General features: G+C 37.6%; 1 protein-coding gene across 1 annotated transcript; it reads right to left on the bottom strand.

Moving 5' to 3' along the window:
• Window positions 1–1,156: 1,156 nt before the first annotated feature.
• Window positions 1,157–4,882, bottom strand: LOC110158969 (E3 ubiquitin-protein ligase TRIM39-like). The gene is made up of 2 exons (XM_020923532.2): window positions 4,797–4,882; window positions 1,157–3,803 (listed from the first exon to the last, which is right to left on the bottom strand). Exon 2 carries the CDS (start codon window positions 3,792–3,794, stop codon window positions 2,175–2,177), a length of 1,620 nt encoding a protein of 539 aa, XP_020779191.2. The 5' UTR covers window positions 3,795–3,803; window positions 4,797–4,882; the 3' UTR covers window positions 1,157–2,174.
• Window positions 4,883–23,997: the final 19,115 nt, after the last annotated feature.

Raw genomic sequence — 23,997 nt, 5'->3', positions numbered from 1 at the left:
TTTACACCACGCATAAACAAGACAACAATACTTGGTTTCAATGCATCCATCTCCAACATCAGCAATATATATCCAACAGGACAATGTACCTATAATCATTTAACTATGAGGTTAAAGCAATAATAACATTGTGACTGGACTCAGTAGTTGTTCCTGGGTAAAGGCCAGTATGAATAGAATTATCACACTACATTTGGCACTTAATCAGACGCATAGACTGTAGACATGTTAGATATTCTAATTACCCAGTGGAGTGGAGCATAAGAAACCCTTTCTTTTCTGAACAGAATAGTAGGAAGAGAAAAGTAGTCCTACATAGGGCTGTGCGATTAATCATATTTTAATCGAGATTGAAATTCAGTTGTTTCTAGCTTGAGTCTTTATAATAGACCAGTAAAAGCATTTGGTTTGGAGCTGAGTTTGTGCTAAGTGCTTGTATTGTTGTTAAAGGTGCACTCTGTAACTTTTTGGTTGGGGGTCTATCACCTGCTTGTCTTTATATGTCATTGCTTTGCCTGGAATGTTCCACAGTCTGACATTAATCGGTTCTACCTTACATTTATTAAATTATAGGTGGTTTAATAGCTCAAAATACAAAGCAAAACAGGCATTCTGACTGTGAGCGGGGCTGCCTTTCCATACCTGATCTGTAACTTAGTCTATTTTGCTTACTATGACGATGGAAAGGTTTAATTCCCATACTGTGAAACATTCCAGACTAAGCAATAATTTCTCCATGTAAAAAAAGCATTTGACGAACCCTTCACCAGAAAAATAACACAATGCACCTTGAAGTAATTTGTATTGTACTTAAGCACTTATTTAATGTAGTACTATGTTATATATTTCATCTGCTACTTGCTCTGATCTTTCAAACTGTCCTCCTCAGATCTCAGTGTAAACTCTGCTTCCAGCTGATGCTCTGTTGCTACTATTAGTAATAAAGTCAACAAGATGATGTCAACATTACAGCTGGTCGTGGATGACTCATGGATCAGTATGTGCGAGGGTCAGTGATTTTATCGACTCCAGTCTTGTTTTTCTCCTGGAAACGTGTCTGTTTTTCACTGACTGACTACAGCAAACCCATTTCTGATTCACTATTGGTATTTTTCTTTTTACACAACAGGCTTTCACCTTGAGATACAGCCCGCCTTTATTTTGAATCAATACAATCTCATTTGAGAGCTGCAATTATTTTTCAGTACAAACAGGGAAAACAGAAGCTATTGTGCTTTAAACTGACAGCTTTTGTAAACAAATCATTAATGCTGTTTTAATTGTCTGAAACCTTATCCTCAAATTGGCTCTGTCAATTACCACTACAATGCACCACAATGAAATTTAATTGTTGTTCAAATAAATACATAAACATGAAAATACTGTCAGCCACTTTGGTTATTGTATTTTTAATTTTTAAAAATACCTCTGTTTACATGCAAAACCATACAGACTCGTACAGAAATGACAAAAAATTCTGCATCCATATTTGTAACATGTCCAACTTTTCAATATTCTGTGGACACTGCAGATACTGTTTCATTTTCATGAACCTTAATACAAATGAAACATATTTAATTAACTATAACACAACTCATGAAGTGTACTCCCTCACTGACCCTGTTGGTGTTTTTGTATGGGTCTCAACAAAAGGAGGCTCAGTGATTGGCTGACCACAGATATGCCATTCATTTCAAAAACCTACATTATTCAATGGCTGGACATTATATGGAAGCTCACCACTCCAGCTCCTGAAGCAAACAGAGCCCTATTAGATTTATGTCCTCAAAGCCACAGAGTACCCATGCCTAAATAAAGACTTCAGTTTCTCCTGCTGTGTGTGTCTGTATACAAAAATGTTCAATAAAACTATCTGCGCCCAAAGTAAAAACAGTCCCTGCTAAAATAAAACAACTGCCCTCTAGTGCCCTCAATCAAACTGTCCTGAAGCAATGAAATTACTACCCCTTGTGTCCAATCAGAAGAACTGAATGAAGGAAGCCTCCACCCTGCTCACCTGGAGTGTGTGAGCTCAAACTGGTCCTCACTTCTCATTTATTATCACACCCTGAAGAAGTCACAAGTTTCCTGCCCTCCCACAAAGGCTTTTTAATATTTCCTGACTAACTGGGTGCCTGGTATTTTTCTTCATTTCAATATTCTTTTACAAAAGTTCACTTTTGAATAGGAACAAGGACCAAAGGGGCTCTATTTCTACCCCCATCACTTCCAGACGGACTGAAGAATGGAAAAATCTTCTCCTTGAAGTTACAGTGATCAAAGGTGTAAAACAAAACCCTGGCATCTGCATCATAAAAAGAAACTTTCCCCTTCTCATAATCTACAAAAACTCCAATCGTCTCCACTTTGTTTCTAACTTTGACACTGACAGGTGGAGTGGCGTTGGCTGTAAACTGTCCGTTCCGTAACCACATGGTCCAGAATCCGTTCCTGGGACTCAGCTTGACATCTCCACTTCTGTTGATGGACTCGATGGCCACTCCCACATCCCACTGCGTCTTGTCTTTGACCTGAACTTCATAGTAGAACTTCCCACTGGAGAAACCTTGCTTGGCTAACACATTGAGGACGTGAGTGAATCTTGTTGGATTACTGGGGACACTTCTTCGTCTCTCGCTCCAGGACGCTTCCTTACCATCCTCAGAAATGATAAGGGACGAGTGAGCTGTCTCCGGATCAAATGAGATATCAGCTGCAAACGTCTTCAGTGTTTTCAAATCTGGATCACACAACATGCGTAGTTCTTTAGTCACTGTAGCGGTCAGGCTGGATAACGCTTCTTTTACTTCAAATTTCTCATTTTTGATTTGCACAGCTGACCAGTCTTTGAGCTTTGGTTGAGGGACTATCAGCGGGATTAGATTCTCAAGATTTTTAAACGGGTCATTGGACATTGTAAAGTTGAGATCATTGCTTTTCTTAGATAGATCCTCAATTTCCTCTTCAAGTTCTTTAATAAATTCTTTCCCCTCAGTTTCAATTTTAATCTGCTTTGACTTTACCACCATGGCTAGTTCTGCTTGGCTTTTTTTCATTAATTCCAACAGATGAAAAATCACGCACTCACTGTCGGACACCGCCTTGGCCGCCTTGTTTCTGCTTGACTCCATCGACTCTTGAATCTCACGGACCTTCTGCTGACGTTCCTCCACCCATTGGTCCATCCTGATCTTCTCCATGTCCAGCTGAGCCTTCTTGAAGTCAGCCTCCTCTAAAATTGATACAGTTTCATGTCTTCTGTGGTCCATCCGGGTGCACTCTTCACATACAAACATTTGTTCATCTCTGCAGAACATCTCGAGAGGCTGGTGGTGAGTCTTGCACATGCGTTCTTCCAAATTGTCAGTGGGTTCAATGAGCTTGTGGGTTTTCAAATTTGGAATTCGGCGATGGGGCTCCAAGTGAGTTTCACAAAGGGACACAAAACAAATCAAACAAGATTTCAGTGCTGGGGTATTTTCACACATGGTACACATAACTCCTCCATTTCCTTTCGGCTTAACCTTAACTTGGCTTTTTTTTTTGGCTGACTTTTTAAATTTGATCACCATTTCTTCAATAAAGTTGTTGACGCGGAGAACTGGTCGAATGGGGAAGATCTCCCTACAGAAAGGACAGTCTGGTACTTTAGGCGCTTCGGTGTCCCAATGCTTTGTGATACAGGCCATGCAGAAGTTGTGTCCGCACAGGAGTGAGACAGGCTTCGTGAAGACCTCCAGACAAATGGAACACATGAAGTTGTTCTCGTCTATCAGACTCAAGGCTGATGCCATGTCTGAAAACTGAGAGAGAAAATGGTTAGTCAAATTTCTCTGCTATATTTTCTGTTCAGTAATATAAAACAGGGGAGTGTCCAGACAAGAGTAAACAAGTTTGTCAGGTTTTAAGAAAAAATTTAATTGAGAATTTAAGGGAACCGTATGCAAGAGTAAATTTAAAATTTCATATCAAATATATGGCCAGACTTTGTATGCTGATTTGGTTCTGAATTAATGGCCAAGTTGTTTGTTATAATTTGGTGGTTTGTTTATCAAAGTGATTATCCAGTGGGGTCAGTCCAGTCATTTTCATTAGTGAAATTCATTTGGTTTAAACCTAAAAAGACTCTCTCTCTCTGATCTGAATCATCACTACCTAAACCCTCAGCTTTCATATGAGATTTTGCCTGACAATATACTGAGAAAAACCTAAATGTGTCCCCTGTATGCAGGTTAAGGCAACCCAGGGTCAGTTGTGATTGTTGTACCTTTTGAAAACTTTAAGAGCACAGGCTACAAGGTTTTCTTTAAACCATACATTTATTCATTTGTTGAATACAAAAGCTCAAACTGAAAAATCCTTGTTATAATACATTATTACTGTGTTGTGTGTAAAATATGACTTTGTTGACAGCCTCCAACAAACTGCAACAAGCCCTCTCAGTGGAGTGGCACCTGCAGCTTGTTATGGCCACCTACTAAACAAACACAAACCCCCTCTGCTTTACAAAATGTTGACTTAATGAGTGACAGTTTATAAGAACATGTTTTAATCTTCAACTTCTGAATTAGAGAATCCCCATGAATTGATCACAAATATTGGTTGGGTTTCTTTGCCTTTTGTTTTTGTTTTGTTTTTCCGTAAGCCTTTTGCCTATGAAAACAATGACAACAAAAAGCTGAATTATTTGTTGAGGAGGCAGCCAAGTCATACATAAATATAAATCTTTCTCTCTTTTACAATCAGTTGTTCTGATTTAAACCTCAAATACAAAAATAATTGGATTAAATACTTACAGAACTTCCACTTTTAAGAGCTTTAGATAACACAAGCCGGTTCTTTCTTAGTTTCAGTTTTCAAACCAGCGTCAGCGCGTTAAGCCCCTCCCACTTCCTCATCTCATATTACAGGTTAACCCATTACTGTCTTTGGCTTTGTATGTGTGCTTGGTATTTTGGGTGCAACTTTATGATGTGAAAGCTTTGTGAACCATTGTCTCCCTTTTAGAATAGAAAATTACTCTTCCTACATACATTTAGTTTGTATATGCACATACAATTTCAGCACTACTCTCTATGTAAATGTGCAGCTGCTGAAGCATGGCTTGCCTTTATAAGGATCACTGGCTGCATCTATTAAGAGATAATGTAATTGAAACCGCACAGAATCTGCGACTATCCGCAAAGGGACAAACCAATATCCTATGTACTGAATCTAAAGTATGCTATTGCTCTATTTTCTCATCTCTGGGCTGAGGAAACACAAATATAACAAGCATACCTGGATTTTGGTTTTGTTTCATTCACACATGGTTAACACGCACATCCTGCATATTTAGGTCACTCTGTTCCACCTTGTTATGTCATGTGGTAATACAGGATGTGCTCTACCATGTTTTTAAACTCCATACACCTTCGCTAGAATCACTTGGATTATTTCAGCCCTGGAATTTTCAGTCTTTACCACAGACCGTATATATGAGTGAACACAGCTAACCCACTATCCGCTGTGTGGTGAAAAGGAAGTTCGCCAGGAGACTCTTCCGGCTCTTTCTGGCCTTGGCTCCAATTGACTTACATTGGGATCTTGTTGCCCCTCTCTCTGTAATTGCAGCAGTGAGCCTTGTCATTTTGGTCTTAAAATGTTCATATTAACCTGCTCTACGTGACCTTGAATTGAATTTTTTTTTTCACTATTTTGTCCATCAAAAAAATCCTATTCATGACTCCAGATTCGCTCCTGTAACTTTTGGCATCACGAGCCTTTGAGGGGTGCTGAACGCTATGGGTGAGGTCACACTCGCTTAGTCCACTTCTTTTATATAGTCCATGGTCTTTACTGAACTAAAGGTAAAATGCAGCTGTTAACTTGAAAACTACTACTACATGACATCACAAGAGCATTTTGGAGATGTTGACAGGCTAATAAGAAGCATGTGTGAATGGTATGGTATGTTTCTGAGCGGATATCAGCATTATAGTATGGCTTAAAGCTCTCTGCAATCCATTTTGTGTACAGGACTTTTAAATGGCAGCAGGGAGAGCGCTTATGTCTTACTCTAGTCCTGCCTGTCTGTTCAGCTTCAGCCTGCAGTCAGTCCCTTTGACACACCCATTAGCTCATTCATTTTTAAGCTTGACTTGAGCCAGAGTGATCCACCAGAGGCCTGTCTGAATGTTTCAGAGTGCAGTGAAGGACAATCCAGGCATGACCTATATCCCACTGTGACATTGCCTGAATGCACAATGAAAACTTTATGAAATTGTTTTGTGCAGAAATCGATGGCTCAGACAGAATGAGATATGACATGTCATAATTTCATTTTGTTCATTTGCAGTATCTTTTTAACACAAATAAGAAGAGGAGATCTGAGGCAATTTGAGGGGAGTTGACGGGGGGGACAAAGGAGTCTGTTGTCCCGAGCCCCAGGGGCTAAGGTGGCCCAGAATTGAAACCTCTGCCTATTAAATACTATAAGAGGGGGGTCCATGTGAGTCTTCTTACCCTGGGCCACAATATTTCTTTCAGCGGCCATGATTTACTCCCACTTCAGATATTTTAATGTCTCCTGAATGTATATAAAATGTAGAAAATAGTAAAAAAAAGAAAAGATTTACTTATTAAAAGGACAATGCATATTAAAAGACAAGATAATGCAAAAGAAAAAAACGTACAGGATTGTAGCCAAAGTTAATTTCCATCCTTAGTAACCCCTGCTGGACCAGCCACATAACTCACACTATTCATTTTGTCACATGATTTTACAATACACATTAAAAAAATTACAAATGTCTGAGGAAAAGTTGGATACTTGCTTTAAAGAACCAAGGCATGATGTCAGAGAAAAACAAAAAAATCAATGTCATCATTAAGGCCCAGAAAACTGGTAGCCTGCAAGGTGTCTTTTTGTAATCTGAAGTGTCTCCTCTGGACGTCTTTGTTTCTTTTGCGAGGACTTTGTTGCTCCACTTCAGGCCTGTTTACTCTGTGGGTTTGTGCCGTATGTGTCAGCCACGCTCGGGCTTTTAACAGAGCGCTGCTTTTACTCTTTTTTCCTCATCTCACCCCTGTCACCACTTTACACCCTTTCGCTTTTGCACAACTGCCAACTGTCTGACTCACAAAGGAGCTATAATCCAAGCCAGATTTTAGGGGGGAAAAAGAAAATGTGAAGATTGTAAAAAGATGGTGAATGAGATTTGTGTTTTGCATGTAAATCAAAGCAAACAAAACTGATAACAAACATTCATTTCCAGACAGATAAAAGGTAGAACTCTCTGGAGTGGCATGGACTGATGTTGTAGGTGCCTCCTGGATTCCCCCTGGGGAGATGTTCCTGGCATGTCCCATTGGGATGAGACCCTGGGGAGAACCTAGAAGAAGCTGGAGGGACTGTAAATACTTTGGAATCCTCTTACATGAACTGAAAGAAATGTTCATGGAATGGGAAGTCTGGGAGTCCCTGCTTGTTGCCCCATTAACAGCGTTCAAGATGAGCAGAATGTGAATTATGGGGTTAGTCATGAAGGTGACTAACTCCATAATAAATTTAGTCAGCCAGACCAGTGTTTCCCAAACACTGGGTTGTAACATCAGGAGATTTTTTTTGGGTCGCCTTGTCACAATCTGCATGTAGGTCTGCAATATACAGGGCTACATTTAATGTCCACATGGGCGACTTATGGATACCTTTTATTGCTGGTTCAATTACTGTTTCATTAATGTTCAATAATGGTCAAATCCACCTTTATTTTATGATTTGCAAATAATGTTTATAGACTTGGGTCATGAAAATTTTTGACTTTTAAAATACGGGTCCTCAGAAAAAAAGTTAGGGAAACACTGAGCTTGACTATATTATCACTATGATAAATATGTATTGCGTTGCTTCATGTACATGTTTGTAGATGGTCTAGTTTCAGGCTCTGGAAATGTGAAGTGCAACTTGGATGTAAACTTGACTTTTTTCCATTCATTTATATTACTAGATATTATTAGATTATTCAAAGACAATATCAGTACTTTTTATTTATTTATTACAACAACAACAATAATAATAATAATAACTTTTAGCAACAGTTTAATTCAGCAAAAACTGATCCAGTTTATTTATTTATTTGCTTAGTTTTTTGTTTTTGTTTTTCATTGGTTTCTAGTCAACAAAAATATAGCTTTCATGAACACTATGAGAAAAATATTTCAGTGTAGAAAACAAACACTTGAGTCACCCCTGTATTGTGACACATGGTCCTGTCTTTCTGCTCACCTTTTAATGCCAGTGGTTCCACAGCACTGCAGCAGCTCTTATGAAGGATGAGTGAGATCACAGATGACCCCACCACTGCCCTCCCCCTCCTCTCACTGTTTGATCTATCACACTGTAGGACCTCTTACGGTGCTGTGACTCTGCCTCAGTTCACCTGGGCTGTAAATAGGCCTGTCACAATAACACATTTGAAGCGTAAGGTATCGTGTATATAATACTGACAGTAGTTTATGCCATTAACAAATAACCCTGTATATTCTAAATGTGCAATACCATTTAACACGAGATGCAATAGATAAATAGCAGAATGAAATCATTTGTATCTAGAATGAGTCTAGAATTACGTTATTTAGATTTAGACTTAGACTTTATTGATCCACAAGGGAAAGTATTTGGACATAGTAAGTAAATAAGTAAGTAAAAAGCATAAATGGTATTAATAAATGAAAAACAAGAAGCACAAATAGTAAAGGACTGCTGTAAATATGGCATAATTATACAAATGTGTATGTATAAGTAAAATAAAATATAGAAATGTGGTAATACAAATAAATCTGGGCTATTAAGAGTACAGGAGAAACAGTGCGAAGATGAAATAGTGATTGACATGACATACCCTCAAAAAGTTATGGTTCCATTTTTCATATATTGTTGGTTTAGTACTTATTGGGAAAGGCCTGTAGCAGTTAATTTTGTTGCTCAGACAATTAATTGGGTATCAACATCAGAAGAAAACACAGAAACACACTGAATCAGAAGTTTTCGAAGTGACTGACTTATTTATTCTGCTATTATTATTATTATTTCCACAATAATAATAATTAATTTTTCTTAACCCCAGTGAGCTTTTGATCTCTTGAGTGCAATTTGTGTAATATCATAGAAATTCTAGTTTTAGAGCTTAGGTAGGTCTATGAATCCATTTGGAAAACATAGCTAAAATGACTCTTGGCAATATATTGATACAGTAGTCTACAATATCAGTATTGTATCACTGAATTTATGATATATCTTAACAGACTCCAAACATACCAGGGAAATTTGGACACAGCATCTCATTCAATGTTTTTGTTTTTCTTTCTTTTTCTTTTCTTTTTTTTTTTTTTTTTTTTTTTTTACTACTTTCAACATTTTATATGCATGCAGAAGAATCAAATCTATGAAGTAAGATATATGGAATTATGTAGCAAAGAAAACTGTAAATATTGTTATTATTTTTTACATTTTATATTCACATCCAGCTTTTACTTAATTAACAAAATTTTCTACATAATACCATGTATCTTATTTAATTTGCCGTCTTTTTGTATAAATGTGATATACTGTTTGTGATATATTTCTATTTTTACTTGTACTTTTGTGTTTACATAAATATGCCCTATGTGACACCAGTCTCTTGCTATTTTTGCTACTTATTTGACTTTATTATTACATTATGACATTTTTTTTTTTTTTTTGACTCTTTGTTATTATGTTATATTGTGATGTGTGAGCTACTGTATCCACCTCTTCAATCTTCAATAATTTCCCTTGAGGACTGAAGTTTGTCTAAGTCTAAAAAACGTTGAAAGAAGTAAAAATAATGGGAAAAACACGTAGATATACATTGCGTTGTGTCTCTTTTAATCTCCCTGTGCTGTTCTTGTCTATAATCCATTCTGTGTCACCTCTGTTTCACACTCTTGTCGGCCCCTGTCAAAGCTGCAGTGGAGCATCACATGGTTCCCCCGGCCTTGCCCGTGACAGCTTTTATGTAGAGCCACCTGAGCCTTCGCTGTCCTCACTGTCCACAGTCAAGTACACGGGAGCTGGTGCTGGGGACTGGAAGTGTGGGGCAGATGATGAAGAGCCATGAGGATGAGGAGGGGGCGGCCATGTTTGTTTTGATGTATTTTCTCCTGACAGCACAGAGGTCAGGCTGTCGGCTTGGTCCATCAGTTTGACATGTGCCAGGTCACGTCTCTGCTGATCAGCTCTGGAGTGTCCATCGATCCTCCAGCACCTTTTATTATCAGACTGGACTCTAAGTGTGTGTACAATAGAAACAATAAAAACCTGGTCGAAATAATAGATAATAGTAAATGCATTTGAGCTGAGAAAACTAAAATATCCACATGTCTCCCTGAGATTTTGAAACTGTAATGTACTTGCATTATTTTGGTTAAAGATGCACTGTGTAACTTTTTGGCTAAGGGTTTGTCACCTGCTTATTTCTATGGATATGCCATTGCTCTGCCTGGAATGTGCCACAGTATGACATTAAACAGCTCTACCTTACATTTATTAAATTACAGGTTGTTTTATTGCTCAAAAATATCTTGAAAAACAGATATTCTGACTGTGAGCGGAGTTGCCTGTCCACAGATCTGACCTGTAACTTGGTCTGGTTTGGTCCCCTTGAAGATAGAAAGGTTTAATACCATACTGCGAAACATTCCAAACAAAGCAATAACATCTTTATGGAGTAAAGGATTTGACGGACCCTCCAACAGAGAAGTTACACAATGAACCTTTAAGTGGTTAATCATTTAAAGTTAATAATTTCTCACTTTCTCAAATCTACGTTTCGTATTTAGGCACAAAATTAAAGGAGCACTATATATTTTCTGGTGGAGGGCCTGCCACCTGCTTAATTCTATAGTGATGGTATTGTTTTGCCTAGAATTTTCCACACTATGGCATTAAACATATGTATCAGGAGCAGGTGACACTTTCATGCCAAGTTAGAGGCCAGTTCAGTGCAGAAGAGTGCCTGCTCTCAAGAATGCATCTATTTCAATGCATTTTTAGCAGTTAATGTAATTGAAAAACAGATGTATAGGTTCTGGCAAAGCAAAAGCATCATTGTGGAGACAAGCAGGTAATGAAGTAAGCTATAAAGTCATTATTTATTGTGCTTTTTTGGGGTTGTTAAAGGTCCTATATTCTGCTAAATTGAAATCGAATAGTGAGCTTTAGTCATGTGAAAATGTTGTTACCTCCTCAAAAACATACCTGGAGTTGTTTTGTTTCATTGACACACACTACTGTTTTAGAACACCCTAATTTTTCCAGTTATGTATTGCAGTTCAAGCCATGCAAGTCTAATGAAGAGCTTGAAATGGTACAAAGGTAGATACTGAACAGCCAAAGGCAAAAAAAAAAAAAAAAAAGATAAAAGATAAAAGAACAAAACACAAGACCAAGCTCTGCCAAAACTACCTCAGAAAAAAAGAACAAGATGGTGAGCCTGAAAACATGGAGTGTCCAGCACAGTCTCCAGACTTAAACCCCATCGAGCTGGTTTAGGATGAACTGGACAGAAGAATGAAAGCCAAGAAACCTACAAGTGCCACACATTTATGGAAACTTCTGCAACAGACTTGGGAAGAACTTTCTGAAGAATATTTGATTTCTATTGTAAAATGAATGAGACGAGTGTGTTCAGCTGTTTTATCTGCCAAAGGTGGACACTTTCATGAATCAAAAGTTTAGAATATGTTTTGGTCAGCAGTAAACAGTAAAAAAAATGGAAAAGTGTGGTGTTCTAAAACATTTGACCAGCAGTGTATGATTGAGCAATTCTTTAATATTAGTCTGTCTGCATCTCCAAAGCTCATAATGCTCTGTTCCACCTTGCGATGTCATGTAGTGGTAGTTTTCAACAGCTACCTTTTACCTTTCGTTCAGTAGAAATTGGAAGTTCCAGGGCAGAAATCATCCAAATGATTCTAGTGAAGGTGTATGGAGTTTAAAACCGCAGTGGAGCACTTCCTCTATTACCACATCACAATGTAGAACAGAGTGTTTTCAGTTTGCGAGAAGAACTCAGTCTAAATATGCATTATTTGTGTGAATGAAACAAAACAACTCCAGGGATGTTTGTGATGAGGAAACAACATTATAGCATAGATCAGAAAATAGCATAATATGAGCCTTTTAAACTGTAGAATCATCATACATGGATCATTATTTTTATTATATTGTTTCCATTGTAATACTTTACCAACTGAGCCTTCTGTAGCCTATTTTGCATGACTTTTATGGTGCTGATTTATGTAAAACCACCCCTGCAGCATATGTGGCTTTTTTTTCTTGTGCTTACTCAGCCTATGTGGGTTTATGTACCTTCTGTGCAATGGGAAGTGTAACTGTCCAAGTCTTCTGCCGATGGTTTAACGTTTGTGTCTTGAGGTGCAGATTTTAGTCTAAAAAAAGCTTTAATGGGCAGCACCTGGCTAAGACATAAAAACTATCAGCGTGATTCTAAGTATTTAACTGCATGAGAATTATACATGTAATTTTACTTTTATGGCAACAGTGAAGTTAAATATATTTGCTGTATTAACTCATCGCCAGTGTAATCTGACCCCCACAGTCAGTCTGCGGCAGAATCTATGACATTCATTTCAGCAAAGCAACAGGACCTTTTTTAATACTTACTTTTAATCGGATGTCTTTCTCAATAAAAAATACATGGATTCATAGAAATTTTTACCATTTACCATTCTCACTGTGAATTCAAAGTAGCCTATAAAACCCCAAATGCATTTACTGCTTAGTAAGAACTGTGTACCTTTTGTCTTGAAACTTTGTGGAGTGGAATTTTAGTATGTTAACTATTATGTTTCAGTCATTGTATAATTTTATGGGACAAAGTAGTAAAAAAGACTAACAAAGAGGTTTTCTGAACCATGCAAATAGTAAGAAAAGAGTGTAGTGGACCAAACAGAAAGACAAGGTATAAAAATAAGTGTAAATTTAATAAAGTCAAAAAAAGATGTAATTTAACAAAGGCTCAAATTAGGTAAATCATTAACAAAAAGCCGGGCACAATTGGGTTAACTTCAATCAAACGGAACAGAATGAAACTAACTCAACCAGACAAAGAACAGGGTGCTTAAATACATGAGGACCAACTAAAACTGAACACAAGAGGAGGAAATTACACTAAATAATTAAATAAAACTACTAACTTAATCAAAATAAAAAGAAGGTAAATAAGTATAATACAGAAAATAATAAGTGATAATAAAGTAACCTTAAACAAACTAGACAAACTAACTTTGAAAAATAAGTTAAATTGTTCTCCCCCTTGTGATGGTCTCTGCCAAGGGTCCTCCATCTGACTACTCAAACAAACAAAAAGTGTAAGTTTAAGTAAATAATTCAGACGTATATTGACTAAAATGTGTGTAACCAAATTAGAATATACGTCTAAAGAAATGAAATTATGCACTGTATTTAACTTAATGTAAATGAAACTGATTTAAATTAAATAATACTAACAATGTGGAGTGGCGGCAAAGGTATCCACCAGGGAGCAACACAAGAAATCCGATTATCAGCCAGGTTTATCCAAGATATAGTTTTAGAATAAACATGTTTAGATTAATTTCAATTAAGAGTGCATTCAAATAGAAACCATAATCTCAAACGTTACTTTGTCATAGGTGCAGGATAACATAATAAATCAGCGTGCAGCATGGCAGCCTAATGAATACCACTTTTTAATAGGCGTAATTGCATCTAAATGATACTTAATGCAGATTAGGGTTAGGAGTTAAGAGTAGACTAGTCTATTTGTTTTGTTATTATGTTATTGCAAAGTGTTCTTGTACTGACTTCTGCTATTTTTATTTCATTATTTATTTAAGAAAAAGGGAACAGTATATATTAATGGACATATAGACACACCTGTCTATCCCCTGACAGGTTGGTGTTACAAGAAACAAAACATAAACTTACAATTTACAGAGACTATGTGAAGAGAACAGCGATTATAGTCAGGTGTTAGTACAGACATTTATCAGTAACATGTTAAACAAGCTGGAGAGAGACAGACATTTAAGAAATCCTATTCCACTGTCTTGCACATGCCCCTATATTGCACTGTTTCCTACACCAGTTTTTAGAGAAATCATTTTAAATGTGTTATTCTGCTGCTATGCTTATTATGAAACAAGTTTCTTTTTAGAATAAAATGTCTGTATGTATGCCTTCAAATATTTGCTAATTCCCTCTATTCATGGGCACAAGCCATTTCAGGAATAACTTGTGCCCCCAATTTTAGTACACAATGGAATGAATAGACATAAAAACTTAACTTGTATTATTTAAAGGTGCACTATGCAAATATTTAGTTGGGGGTCCATCACTTGCTTATTTCTATGGCTATGTCATTCCTTTGCCTGGATTGTTAAATAAATTAAACAGCACCTTATATTGATTCAATTGCAGGTGGTTTTATAGCTCAAAAATGCCAAGAAAAACAGGCATGTGAGCAGGGTTGCCTCTCCACAGAGTTAACCTGTAATTTTACCGGTTTGGTCTCCATGAAGATAGAAAGGTTTAATCAAAGTCATACTGAACATTCCAGACAAAGCAATAACACCTAGCCCAGCTGGCACCACCTATTGCCTCCACTCAATTTCATTTTGCTTCAGTGACTCGGAATACACTAGACGGAGTAAGTAAGTACGGAGTAAGTAAGTACTAGTAAGAACCCCAGAAGTGTGAGTCTGAGCACCAGCCCGAGCCATACATTCAGTGTTGGCAACGATTCACAAGATTTAAAGTCGGAACAAAGAGAATGTTTGGTAAATTTTATCAAGGGGAAAGACGTTATTGCCCTACTTCCTACGGGATTTGGATAAAGCTTCCACGAACCATCTGACCTTGAAGCATTAAATGATTTCAGGCTAAATAACATCTCCAGAAAAGAATTTGACAGACCCTTCATCAGAAAAGTTACACAATGCACCTAATCAACTAATAATTTACTCACTAAAAATATGTAATTTAAGAGCTCAATTTGTAAAATTATCCTCTTAAAGAGCTGGGGCGGCCCTAGTGCCACCCTAGTGACTGCCTTTACATTATTGTTTCATATGTTTTGCTTGATTCCCATTGTTCCATGTTGTCACTTTGTGCTGATGTAGTTCTGCATCCTGATGTTTTGAGCACATTATTGAGATGTATGAATTACCGTCAGCTTGTATACACTTGAATGAGGTCAAAGGTCATCCTAGAGCAGAGACAGATCTGCTTCTGCTGCAGTTTGTTGTGCTACTGCCTCTTCATGATTAAGGACACACTTACAGAAGAGATGCTGCACCTTCATTTTACATCTAAATAACCTGTCATGGATTTTAAATAGACTTCACTAGTTTACTGTATTCTTTATACAAATGTAATGGAAATGAGGCAATTCCTGGACGAATGGTTAAAAGATGTCCTGACCACTCCGTCTGGGGAAAATGCTTAGTGCTGCTGAAATATCAATAAAACAAGCTGTAAATGGCAAAATATGCAGTACTGAGAATTCACGGTAACATTTTATTATAACCAATGGTGGAACACAACAAAGTAAACTAAAGTACTGTCCTTAAGTACAAATTTGAGGTATCTGTACTTTACTTAAATACATTTTTAAAATGGATACTTTATACTTTTTATACTTTTTCAAATTATACTTTTACTTGAGTATTTGTACTTTTATGTAAGTAACACAATTGTATACTTCTAGACTTTTAATAGCTTTAACCAAAAAAAAAAAAAAAAAAAAGAAAAACAATTTTAGCTTTATGAATTAGGTCTTTGTTCAGGCTTTATTAAGGTTCATTAAGGTATAGTTATTATAAAGTGGGATCACGTTCTTTTACATGAATACTTAATAGCGGTTGACATATTGACTGTTGTCTTATTTGTCCTCAGCACTGAATGAATTACAGCACAGACTTCATCACAGTACAGACATGTGTTACTATAAAGAAATTGTGTACTTTTATGGGGGTAATCCATTTTCTGATATGGATACATAATTCTAGAAGCCCAGGTGTCTCCAACCTTGTTCCTCCTGTGAGCATTTTTGTAAAATGAAACTGCCAAAGAGCTACTAATTTTAGCCGAAAATTACAAAATTGGGCAACAAAAGGATACATTTACAATGGAAACAGGAATTTCATCAATCAAATTTGAGTTATTCAGCACAGTACGTATAATTCTGAAATCCCTTACCGAGCTACTTGGAACGGGGTGGAGAGCTACCAGTAGATCCCAAGCTACGGGTTGGGGACCCCTGTAGTAGCCCAGTATATGTAAAGAGTGACAGGAGACTCTGGATGTCTACCATAGGATACTGGCTTCCTCCTTGTTGAGATTCCGTTGCCTTAAGATCTGACCTATGTTATCTGAGGTTCTAATGCACAGCAATGGAAGCATGAAACTTGAATGGACACATGTTGAGTGTTCATATCTCCAATAGCCATACTGATGGTTTAAAAAAAATAATAATAATAAAAATCATCTCTTTACAATGCCTACTACTTGAATTATTTTTAATCTGATTTCTAAATGTTGTTGTTTACATTGCAGTTAGAGAAATGCCAGTGAATATCAATCTACAGCTGAGAAATATATAATAATTTCCATTTTTATCAGAAAAGTTGTTCATGGCCAATTATACAGCTTTTTTTTTCACAACAAAGTCGATACGTTTTCATCAGCTGACATGTTTTGACCTATTTCCTAAAGGAAGATTGGCTGACATGATCACGAGGAGGCCTGATGAAATGAAAAGCAAATATTCTTTCATCATCAAATACAGGCATCTGCTCTTTGCCTGAACTGAGTCTGAGCATGTTTGGATGTTGAGGAGGCCAGATGGTGCAAAGTTTAGTTTTGACGGTGACCCCTGCTTAAGATTATAAATAAACTAGGCCCTCAGAAGTCGGAACAAAACATCTATGGTCTCTTAAATTTAAAAAGACAGTAAGTTCAAAGAGATCATGACATTTCCCTGACACAAAAGTGAGCAAGAAGATATGTGTTGGCAGATACTCATTATTTTGTCAAACCTATTGCAGGGTCTCTTTGAACATAAAAGGCAATATTCAACATTGTGCACATCGTCAACAGAACAGTTCTTCAGAGTATGTGCTGAACTGCTACAAGAACGGCATCAATAGTCCTTCAGAATTTAAAAACTAAACATAACAAAGTACATACATATGTCAGATCTGTGCATATTAACAAAATAAAATTGTATACGATAAAAGATTAACTCCAAAAACATGACTGATGTTGCTGTCTAAAAAATACTGCTAATGATTTTTTGGTTGTTTGCCATAACATTTGCTTTATTTTGTTGATAAGAATGAAACTCAATAGACTGGACCCATTCTGAGAAACTTAGTACTCCAGTGCAAACATTATTTTAAGTGTCTTAAAGCCAAAGTGAGAAACGTTTTGGATTGATCTACTTTTTCCTTCAATGGCTGGACAAAAGACAAAAGCAAATATATTCTTTTTGCTGTCTAATGAAGAACCTATTGTGCTTAACGCTGCAGGATTTCTTGGATGTGTTGAGTCGTGTGAGGGTACAGCAATTTGAGGCAGTAGCACTTGGGCTGACGCTTGACCTGACCCTGGTTTACATGCGTTACTTTGCCCTGGGTTTTCTCCTGAACTTTGTGGTCAACTCTCTCTTGGAATTTGTCCATCTCCACCTTGTCCTGAACTTTGTTGTGAAGTGGAACCTGCATCTGGTACTGAATCTTGACTTTGTCCTCTGCTTTGATATGGACTTTCAGGCAAACCTTCTCCAAAACTTTGTTCTTGACCTCATCCTCTTCTGCTGGAGATGATTCTCTTCTCCACATTGTTGTTGTCCATCATGCCCATGATCTAATATGAATTTCATCCTGGAGCTTCTTGTGGAAGTCCCCCAGGACTTTCCCCATCACAAAGTGATCATTGATTTTGTCCTGGAGGTTCTTCAAGATCCTTCTTGACCGCTTGCTGTGCCTGCAACTTTAGCAGATGCTGGAACTGGACCTTCCCTCTGTCCTGGGCTGTTTTTCTTACTTAGTTCAGACTTTCCTCTCCTTGCTGCAAAGATACAACGTTGTGATACTGACAACAGTAGCAATTTTATTAGATTTTTCTATTATTATATTTTTAGTCATAGTTTACAGCTGAACCTACCTTGCCAGTGACACTTCTCTGGAGCGTTTGGTGACTGGAGGATCACACTCCACGGTCACAGGTCACCTCAGATGGACACTGTCTCTTGTACCCTCTCCTCTAGACAGGGTACAAGAGGAGGAGCACAGTCAGACGAGGAGCACAATCAGGTCACTGCTGAAGTGACGTTTAGTCCCTCTGTTCTGAGTGGAGTCTCCACTGCAGAAGGAGATAGTCATCCTAAAAGACACAGTGTCCTGTGTGTGAACACTGAAGACCCCAGACTGGAGAACATGCACTGGCTGTGGGAAGAGGAAAGACATCAGTCTAATAGATGAAGCTAAACAAAAGTTAATTGATGTAATAAAAACTTGAGAAATGTCATTAACAAATGTAGACATTGGTCATATATTAAGTGGAGAAACAGTATTTAACAGTATGGTCTGGGCTCCTCTTACCTGGTTCTCCAGCAGTTGGCTCACGATCAAGTCTGATGCAGGAAACATCTTTTATTTAAATGTTCCTCAAAGGAGAGAAATGTGTGAAAATGCCAGCATTACCAGCAATGGTGACCTCAGATTTTACAATGTGATGTGGTTTAAAAATGGGAAATTATTTTTTTTTACTATTTACTGACTAAAATAAATAAATAAATAAATCTTATAAATGTCTGTGTACCCTGGTGTATCAAAGTGTGCGTGACTGGGTGAGTGGTTTATTGATATAAAGCACTTTGAGTGCCCATCAGAGGAAGGAAAGGGCTCTATAAAAGTGACAACTCAAGAGGAACATACACAATCAATGGAGCCACTGAGTGCAGAATTAGCATAAACTAGTAAAGACCCATCACTCTCTTGTGGAGACTATAATATTTGCTCATAGTCTCCAAACATTTATTCAGCAATTTGGTTATGTTTGAATTTTTGAAAAGCAATGAAGCCAAAACTTTCTTAGTGAGCACCACTAACAACTGTCAATCTGGTGTTTTCCACTGTCAATCCAGTGTCCTCGAATAGCCTGTAAGAAGAACATGCAGTCATATAAGTCTGGAAACAACCAGCAAAATGTCCTCATCTTCATCCTGGGAATTTAAAAAAAAAAAAAAACAAAAAAACATTAACAATTATTTTACTATTATAACATTATTATGCTATTTTGAGCGTTGTAGCAGCAGTCTTTTAGCCATTATTTATTTTAATTTTTTTTTACCAAAAATTATGGGAAAAGTATTAGTAAATATATTTGTTTTCTTTTTGTTTAATATTCTTGCACATTAGTGAATGTCTTTTATGAATTGACTACATTTGAGATTCTGAAATGGTGACCAAGATTTGGTACAGCCGGAGTTACGGACAGTGGAGTGATGGCTAAGGAACATGATGATACTGCAGGTTTAGCTAGCCTGCTGCATATTAGTCAAATATTATCTGAATTACCCAGCATGCATCCCTCAAGCTGTATTCCTGACCACCGCCATCAGAGCCTCTGCTAGGGAGCATTTTGTCTGAAATCACAGTGTGGCTCTGAGAAAGAGAGTTTGTGTCAGAGCAGGGAGAGGAGTGGAGAGCGATCGCCTGCAGCTTGTTCCATTGAAATGACTTTTAGCTCTGCACCTCCTCATTCAGAGTGAGGGTACAACATTATTACAATACACATTATTATATTAAACATGCCCCATAGAAAAATTGTTCTCGATCAAAGAGAAGAATCTAAAAACTCAGGGCAATCCATGTGTCTGAAAGTCTCTCTTATGCATTTAATAGACATTTCTTGAGCAATAATAATATAGAAGCAACTGAGAGGGACACTTGGATTTGAATTAAAACCATTATACTTGTGACTATCCCAGGGAGTTGTTTGTCTATCACAGTTCAACAGAAGGGACTAAAGGCTCATTTATGATCCAAACCTTTGTAATGTCAAGGCTGCATTCTCATAATGGGTCCATACTCTATTTTCTGATCTATGTCATAATGCATGGTTAGGCTCTTCTTTTCTCAAACAGAAAACACTCTGTTACACCTTATGATGTAATGTGGTAAAGTTAAATGGTGGATGCTTACTTGAAAACTCCCGCTTCATGACATCATAAGGTGGAACAGAGTATTCTGGTCTTTGTAGATGTAGACAATCTAATAATAAAGGATTACTCATGACATTACTCTAGCGCACAGGTGTCAAACATGTGGCCCGGGGGCCAGATCCAGCCCTCCAAGACCTTTAATCTGGCCCTCAGCTGATTTTCTACTAAAATATTTAAATTCTATTTTTTATTAAAATATTGTTAATTTTCTGCGGTGTTTATCATAGCAGCATCTCCAGTGTCTCTGTACGTGGCCCCTCCCACCAGAGCAGCACAAATGAAGACTTGTCTCTTTCCAAATGCTCTTAAAGGACGATCGTTTTGAACCTTGACCGTGACACCCTCATCAACAAAATGTCCAAAATGAGAAAAGTGGAGCCGAGTGCAGGATTTTACAACAAAAATTTACTTTTTCCTATTTCTACAAGTTAATTGTAAACAAGTTCATGTTAAAACATTGTGCTGAAAATGTATTTTTCTTAAAGTTTCAGGTTGTTCATAATATTATAATATTTTTATAAAAAAAGGAGTTAATCAATTAAAAAAGATTTCTGTAATAGATTTGTGTTTCTCTGCACAGCAGTTTTTAGATCACATCTGTTGGAAAAGAGCCAAGAAAAATTAGGCAAGGGAAGCATTTATTTGTTTGTTGTAGTGACTTTTTAAAAAAGTTTAGCTTCTACTGTCGAGCTGTGTTCACTACTGTCCCCAGTGGTCAGCTAATGTACCGCCCTGTTGCTCAGATTCTGCATGTTCTAAGGATAAGCACCAAATGATGGACAGAACAGTGGAGAGCACAGACAGAAGCCTCCAGGTGTATCCATATGCATCTGGAACATAGAGCATGAACTAGTCTTAAAGGTGCACTGTGTAACTTCTAATATGGAGGGTCCTGTACTTGATTGTCTCTATGGAGATGTTATTTCTTTACCTGGAATGTTCCACGGTAATGCATTAAACATATAACTCTTGTATTTGCTCAGTTACAGGGGTTTTATAGCTGAAAATGCTTTAAAATGTGAATTCTTACCATCTGCAGGCTTGCTTCTCCATAGATCTGACCATTAACTTGTTTATGTCGATACCGTAGAATAATCAAGGCAAAACAGTAATCTCTATGGAGACAAGCAGATGGCAGATAGCCTGATTCATCAGCTGGTTTCACTTGTGGAAACTGTCTGACCTCACAGCATTTGGATTTGTTCACTCAGTGGTAGGTGGGTACTTTTTTAATTTAACCAATTGCTGCTATTTGGTCGTGACGTATGTAAAGCGCCAAATCCCATAGGAAGAAGGGCAATAACATCTTTCCTTAATAAAATTGACCAAACATTCTCTTTGTTCTGGCTTTAAATGCTCAATCTCGAGAATCATTGTCAACACAGAATGTACGGCTTCATCGTCATCCATCTCGACCGCTTTGTTTACTGTTGTGCTGTACTACAAAAATGGACCCAGTCATGGCTTCACACCTCTTCGCTGATTGACCCGTGCATGTTCTACAACTTCCCGGTTCTTGCAAACCATCTAGTGTATTCTGATTCCTGATCTAGTTGCTGGAGTGAAATGAAATTGAGAGGAAGCACTAGGTGGCGCCAGCCTGACTAGATGACAGACCCACCAACAGAAAATTTTTACGGTGCACCTTTAAGTCGGTAGGGCAGTTCAAGCTAAAACACGTTCTTTATTCATGGTTCAAAATTGCACGCATCATTAAACAGGTCATTCTATGTAGAATAATTTGTGCTAAAGAAGAAGCATATGTAACATAACAGAAGAATTGTATATAAAACACTAGATATTTACAATGTTTTCAGACAATGTTTAGAAATATGTTCCTGTGTGGGCGATGGAGTGATGTTTTTCTCTTCAAGGTAGTTCCATGATCTATGCGTCTCAGAGGAGTATGTGTCTAGCGCACCTTTTTGAACCCAATATCAAACAATGGAACATCCCACCATGACTCAAAACACCACATGAAACGTGTAAGGGCACAGCAGCTCCAAGGGACATGATCAATAATCTCTATATACATGCCCTCATGGCCCTTCAAACACTCTGAAGAGAAAGTGAACAGAATAGTGCTCTTAAATGTGAATATACTGAGGCATGTTTTTCAAAATAATAATAATTGTTAGTATTCCAACATGGTATCAACATATTTTTGTGTACATGGGTTTTTCTGCTTTATCCATGAGCTTCAGAACGAAGAGAATATAGTCATAGTCATAGTCAACATAATATCTTTTGAATGCAAAAGTCCTCAAAACATGCCACTGAAACCCTTAAACATGTTTGAGGAATTGTCACCTTTCAAATAAAATGAAAGAGAGATGCTTCATGAAAAATTTCCAATGCGCATCTCACTTTTGTGTCTCAGTCAAAGGTCTCAGTGCAGTTTAACATGAGGACTGGTCAGGGAGGGTCAGCAGATCCTGTGTCAGTTTAATTTGAGGAGAGGAAGAGCCAAAAGTGTCCCTGCTCTGTGTCCTGGAGCATCACAGCTGTCCAGGGGAGCCCACAACAGGAAAGGCCTCATTTTTACTCCACTCTGTTGTTTTGGACATACCATGAGGATCAGTCCCTAATGTTATACATCTTATGGATCATCTTCTGCCATATTTGCTGCCACATGTGGTGTAAAGCCTGTAGCATCTCAAATATCCATAGCAGCTAGTCTCTTGCACGGTCTCCATGGATACGGTAAAAACGTGTGTAATCTACATGTGTGATTCTAATTGAACAGGGAACCCAGGAATTTACATTATGCCAGAGCAGGGCAATGTGTGAACAAAGCCAGAACTCATTTCCACCACTTGGTTTCGTTCAATTTAAATGATGGAGCAGCGTTTTTGCTATTTGAGAGAGTGCAAAGAGCCAAATGCCAGACTAAATGTGAACAGAGCATGGACTGGTGCATGTATGAAGGGGAGTGTTCTGTTTTACATCAGATGCTCTTCCTTTCCAAAACCAGCATTTATATTGGCCTACTATTTATCAGAAATGAGCGCTGTTGAACCATCACTAAATCCCACACCTATGAACACAACTGCGTAAAACTATGATTTAAAATTGACTTAAGACTAGTGTTCAAAACAAAATAACAATCCACAAGAAAGTGTGGTAAAATAAATACATACATATTTACCTGAGTATATACAACTTTAATATCTAATTTTACATTATGTCCACTTCACATTCACTACTGTCTTTATATTCCTAGGGTGTTAGAAGTAAGATAGTGAAAACTAGAGTTTTCTCCTTCTGAACCCTCCTCTGTTTGACAAGTTTCTCTGTTAAATTTCTTATATTCCGCCCCCACATCTGTAGAGGCTCTCAAGTATGAATGATGTAAAGTTGAATCATTGCGTTTGACACACTGTGATCCTGACATTTTCTGCAGTTTACACTCTGGAAATGCCTATCAGTTTGGACTGCTTTGTATAAAGGATGTTAATGATGCAACTTTTCAGATGGAGGGCACGTCACTTACTTGTCTCAGAGGAGATGACATAGCTTTGCCTGAATGTTTCATAGTATCTTAGGCCGGAAGTTGCAGTGGGCATCATCAACATTCAGGTTGTCCATCCATCCATCCATTTTTGTCAGCTTATCCGGGGCCGGGTCGTGGGGGCAGCAGCCTAAGCAGAGAATCCCAGACTTCGTTCACCCCAGACACGTCCTCCAGCTCCTCCGGGGGAAC

This window comes from Boleophthalmus pectinirostris, unplaced genomic scaffold (assembly GCF_026225935.1).
Source record: "Boleophthalmus pectinirostris isolate CB_2022bp ecotype Guang Dong unplaced genomic scaffold, ASM2622593v1 HiC_scaffold_23, whole genome shotgun sequence".
In the NCBI taxonomy this organism is placed as follows: Eukaryota; Metazoa; Chordata; class Actinopteri; order Gobiiformes; family Gobiidae; genus Boleophthalmus; species Boleophthalmus pectinirostris.
This window is presented reverse-complemented; position numbering and strand designations above follow the sequence as displayed.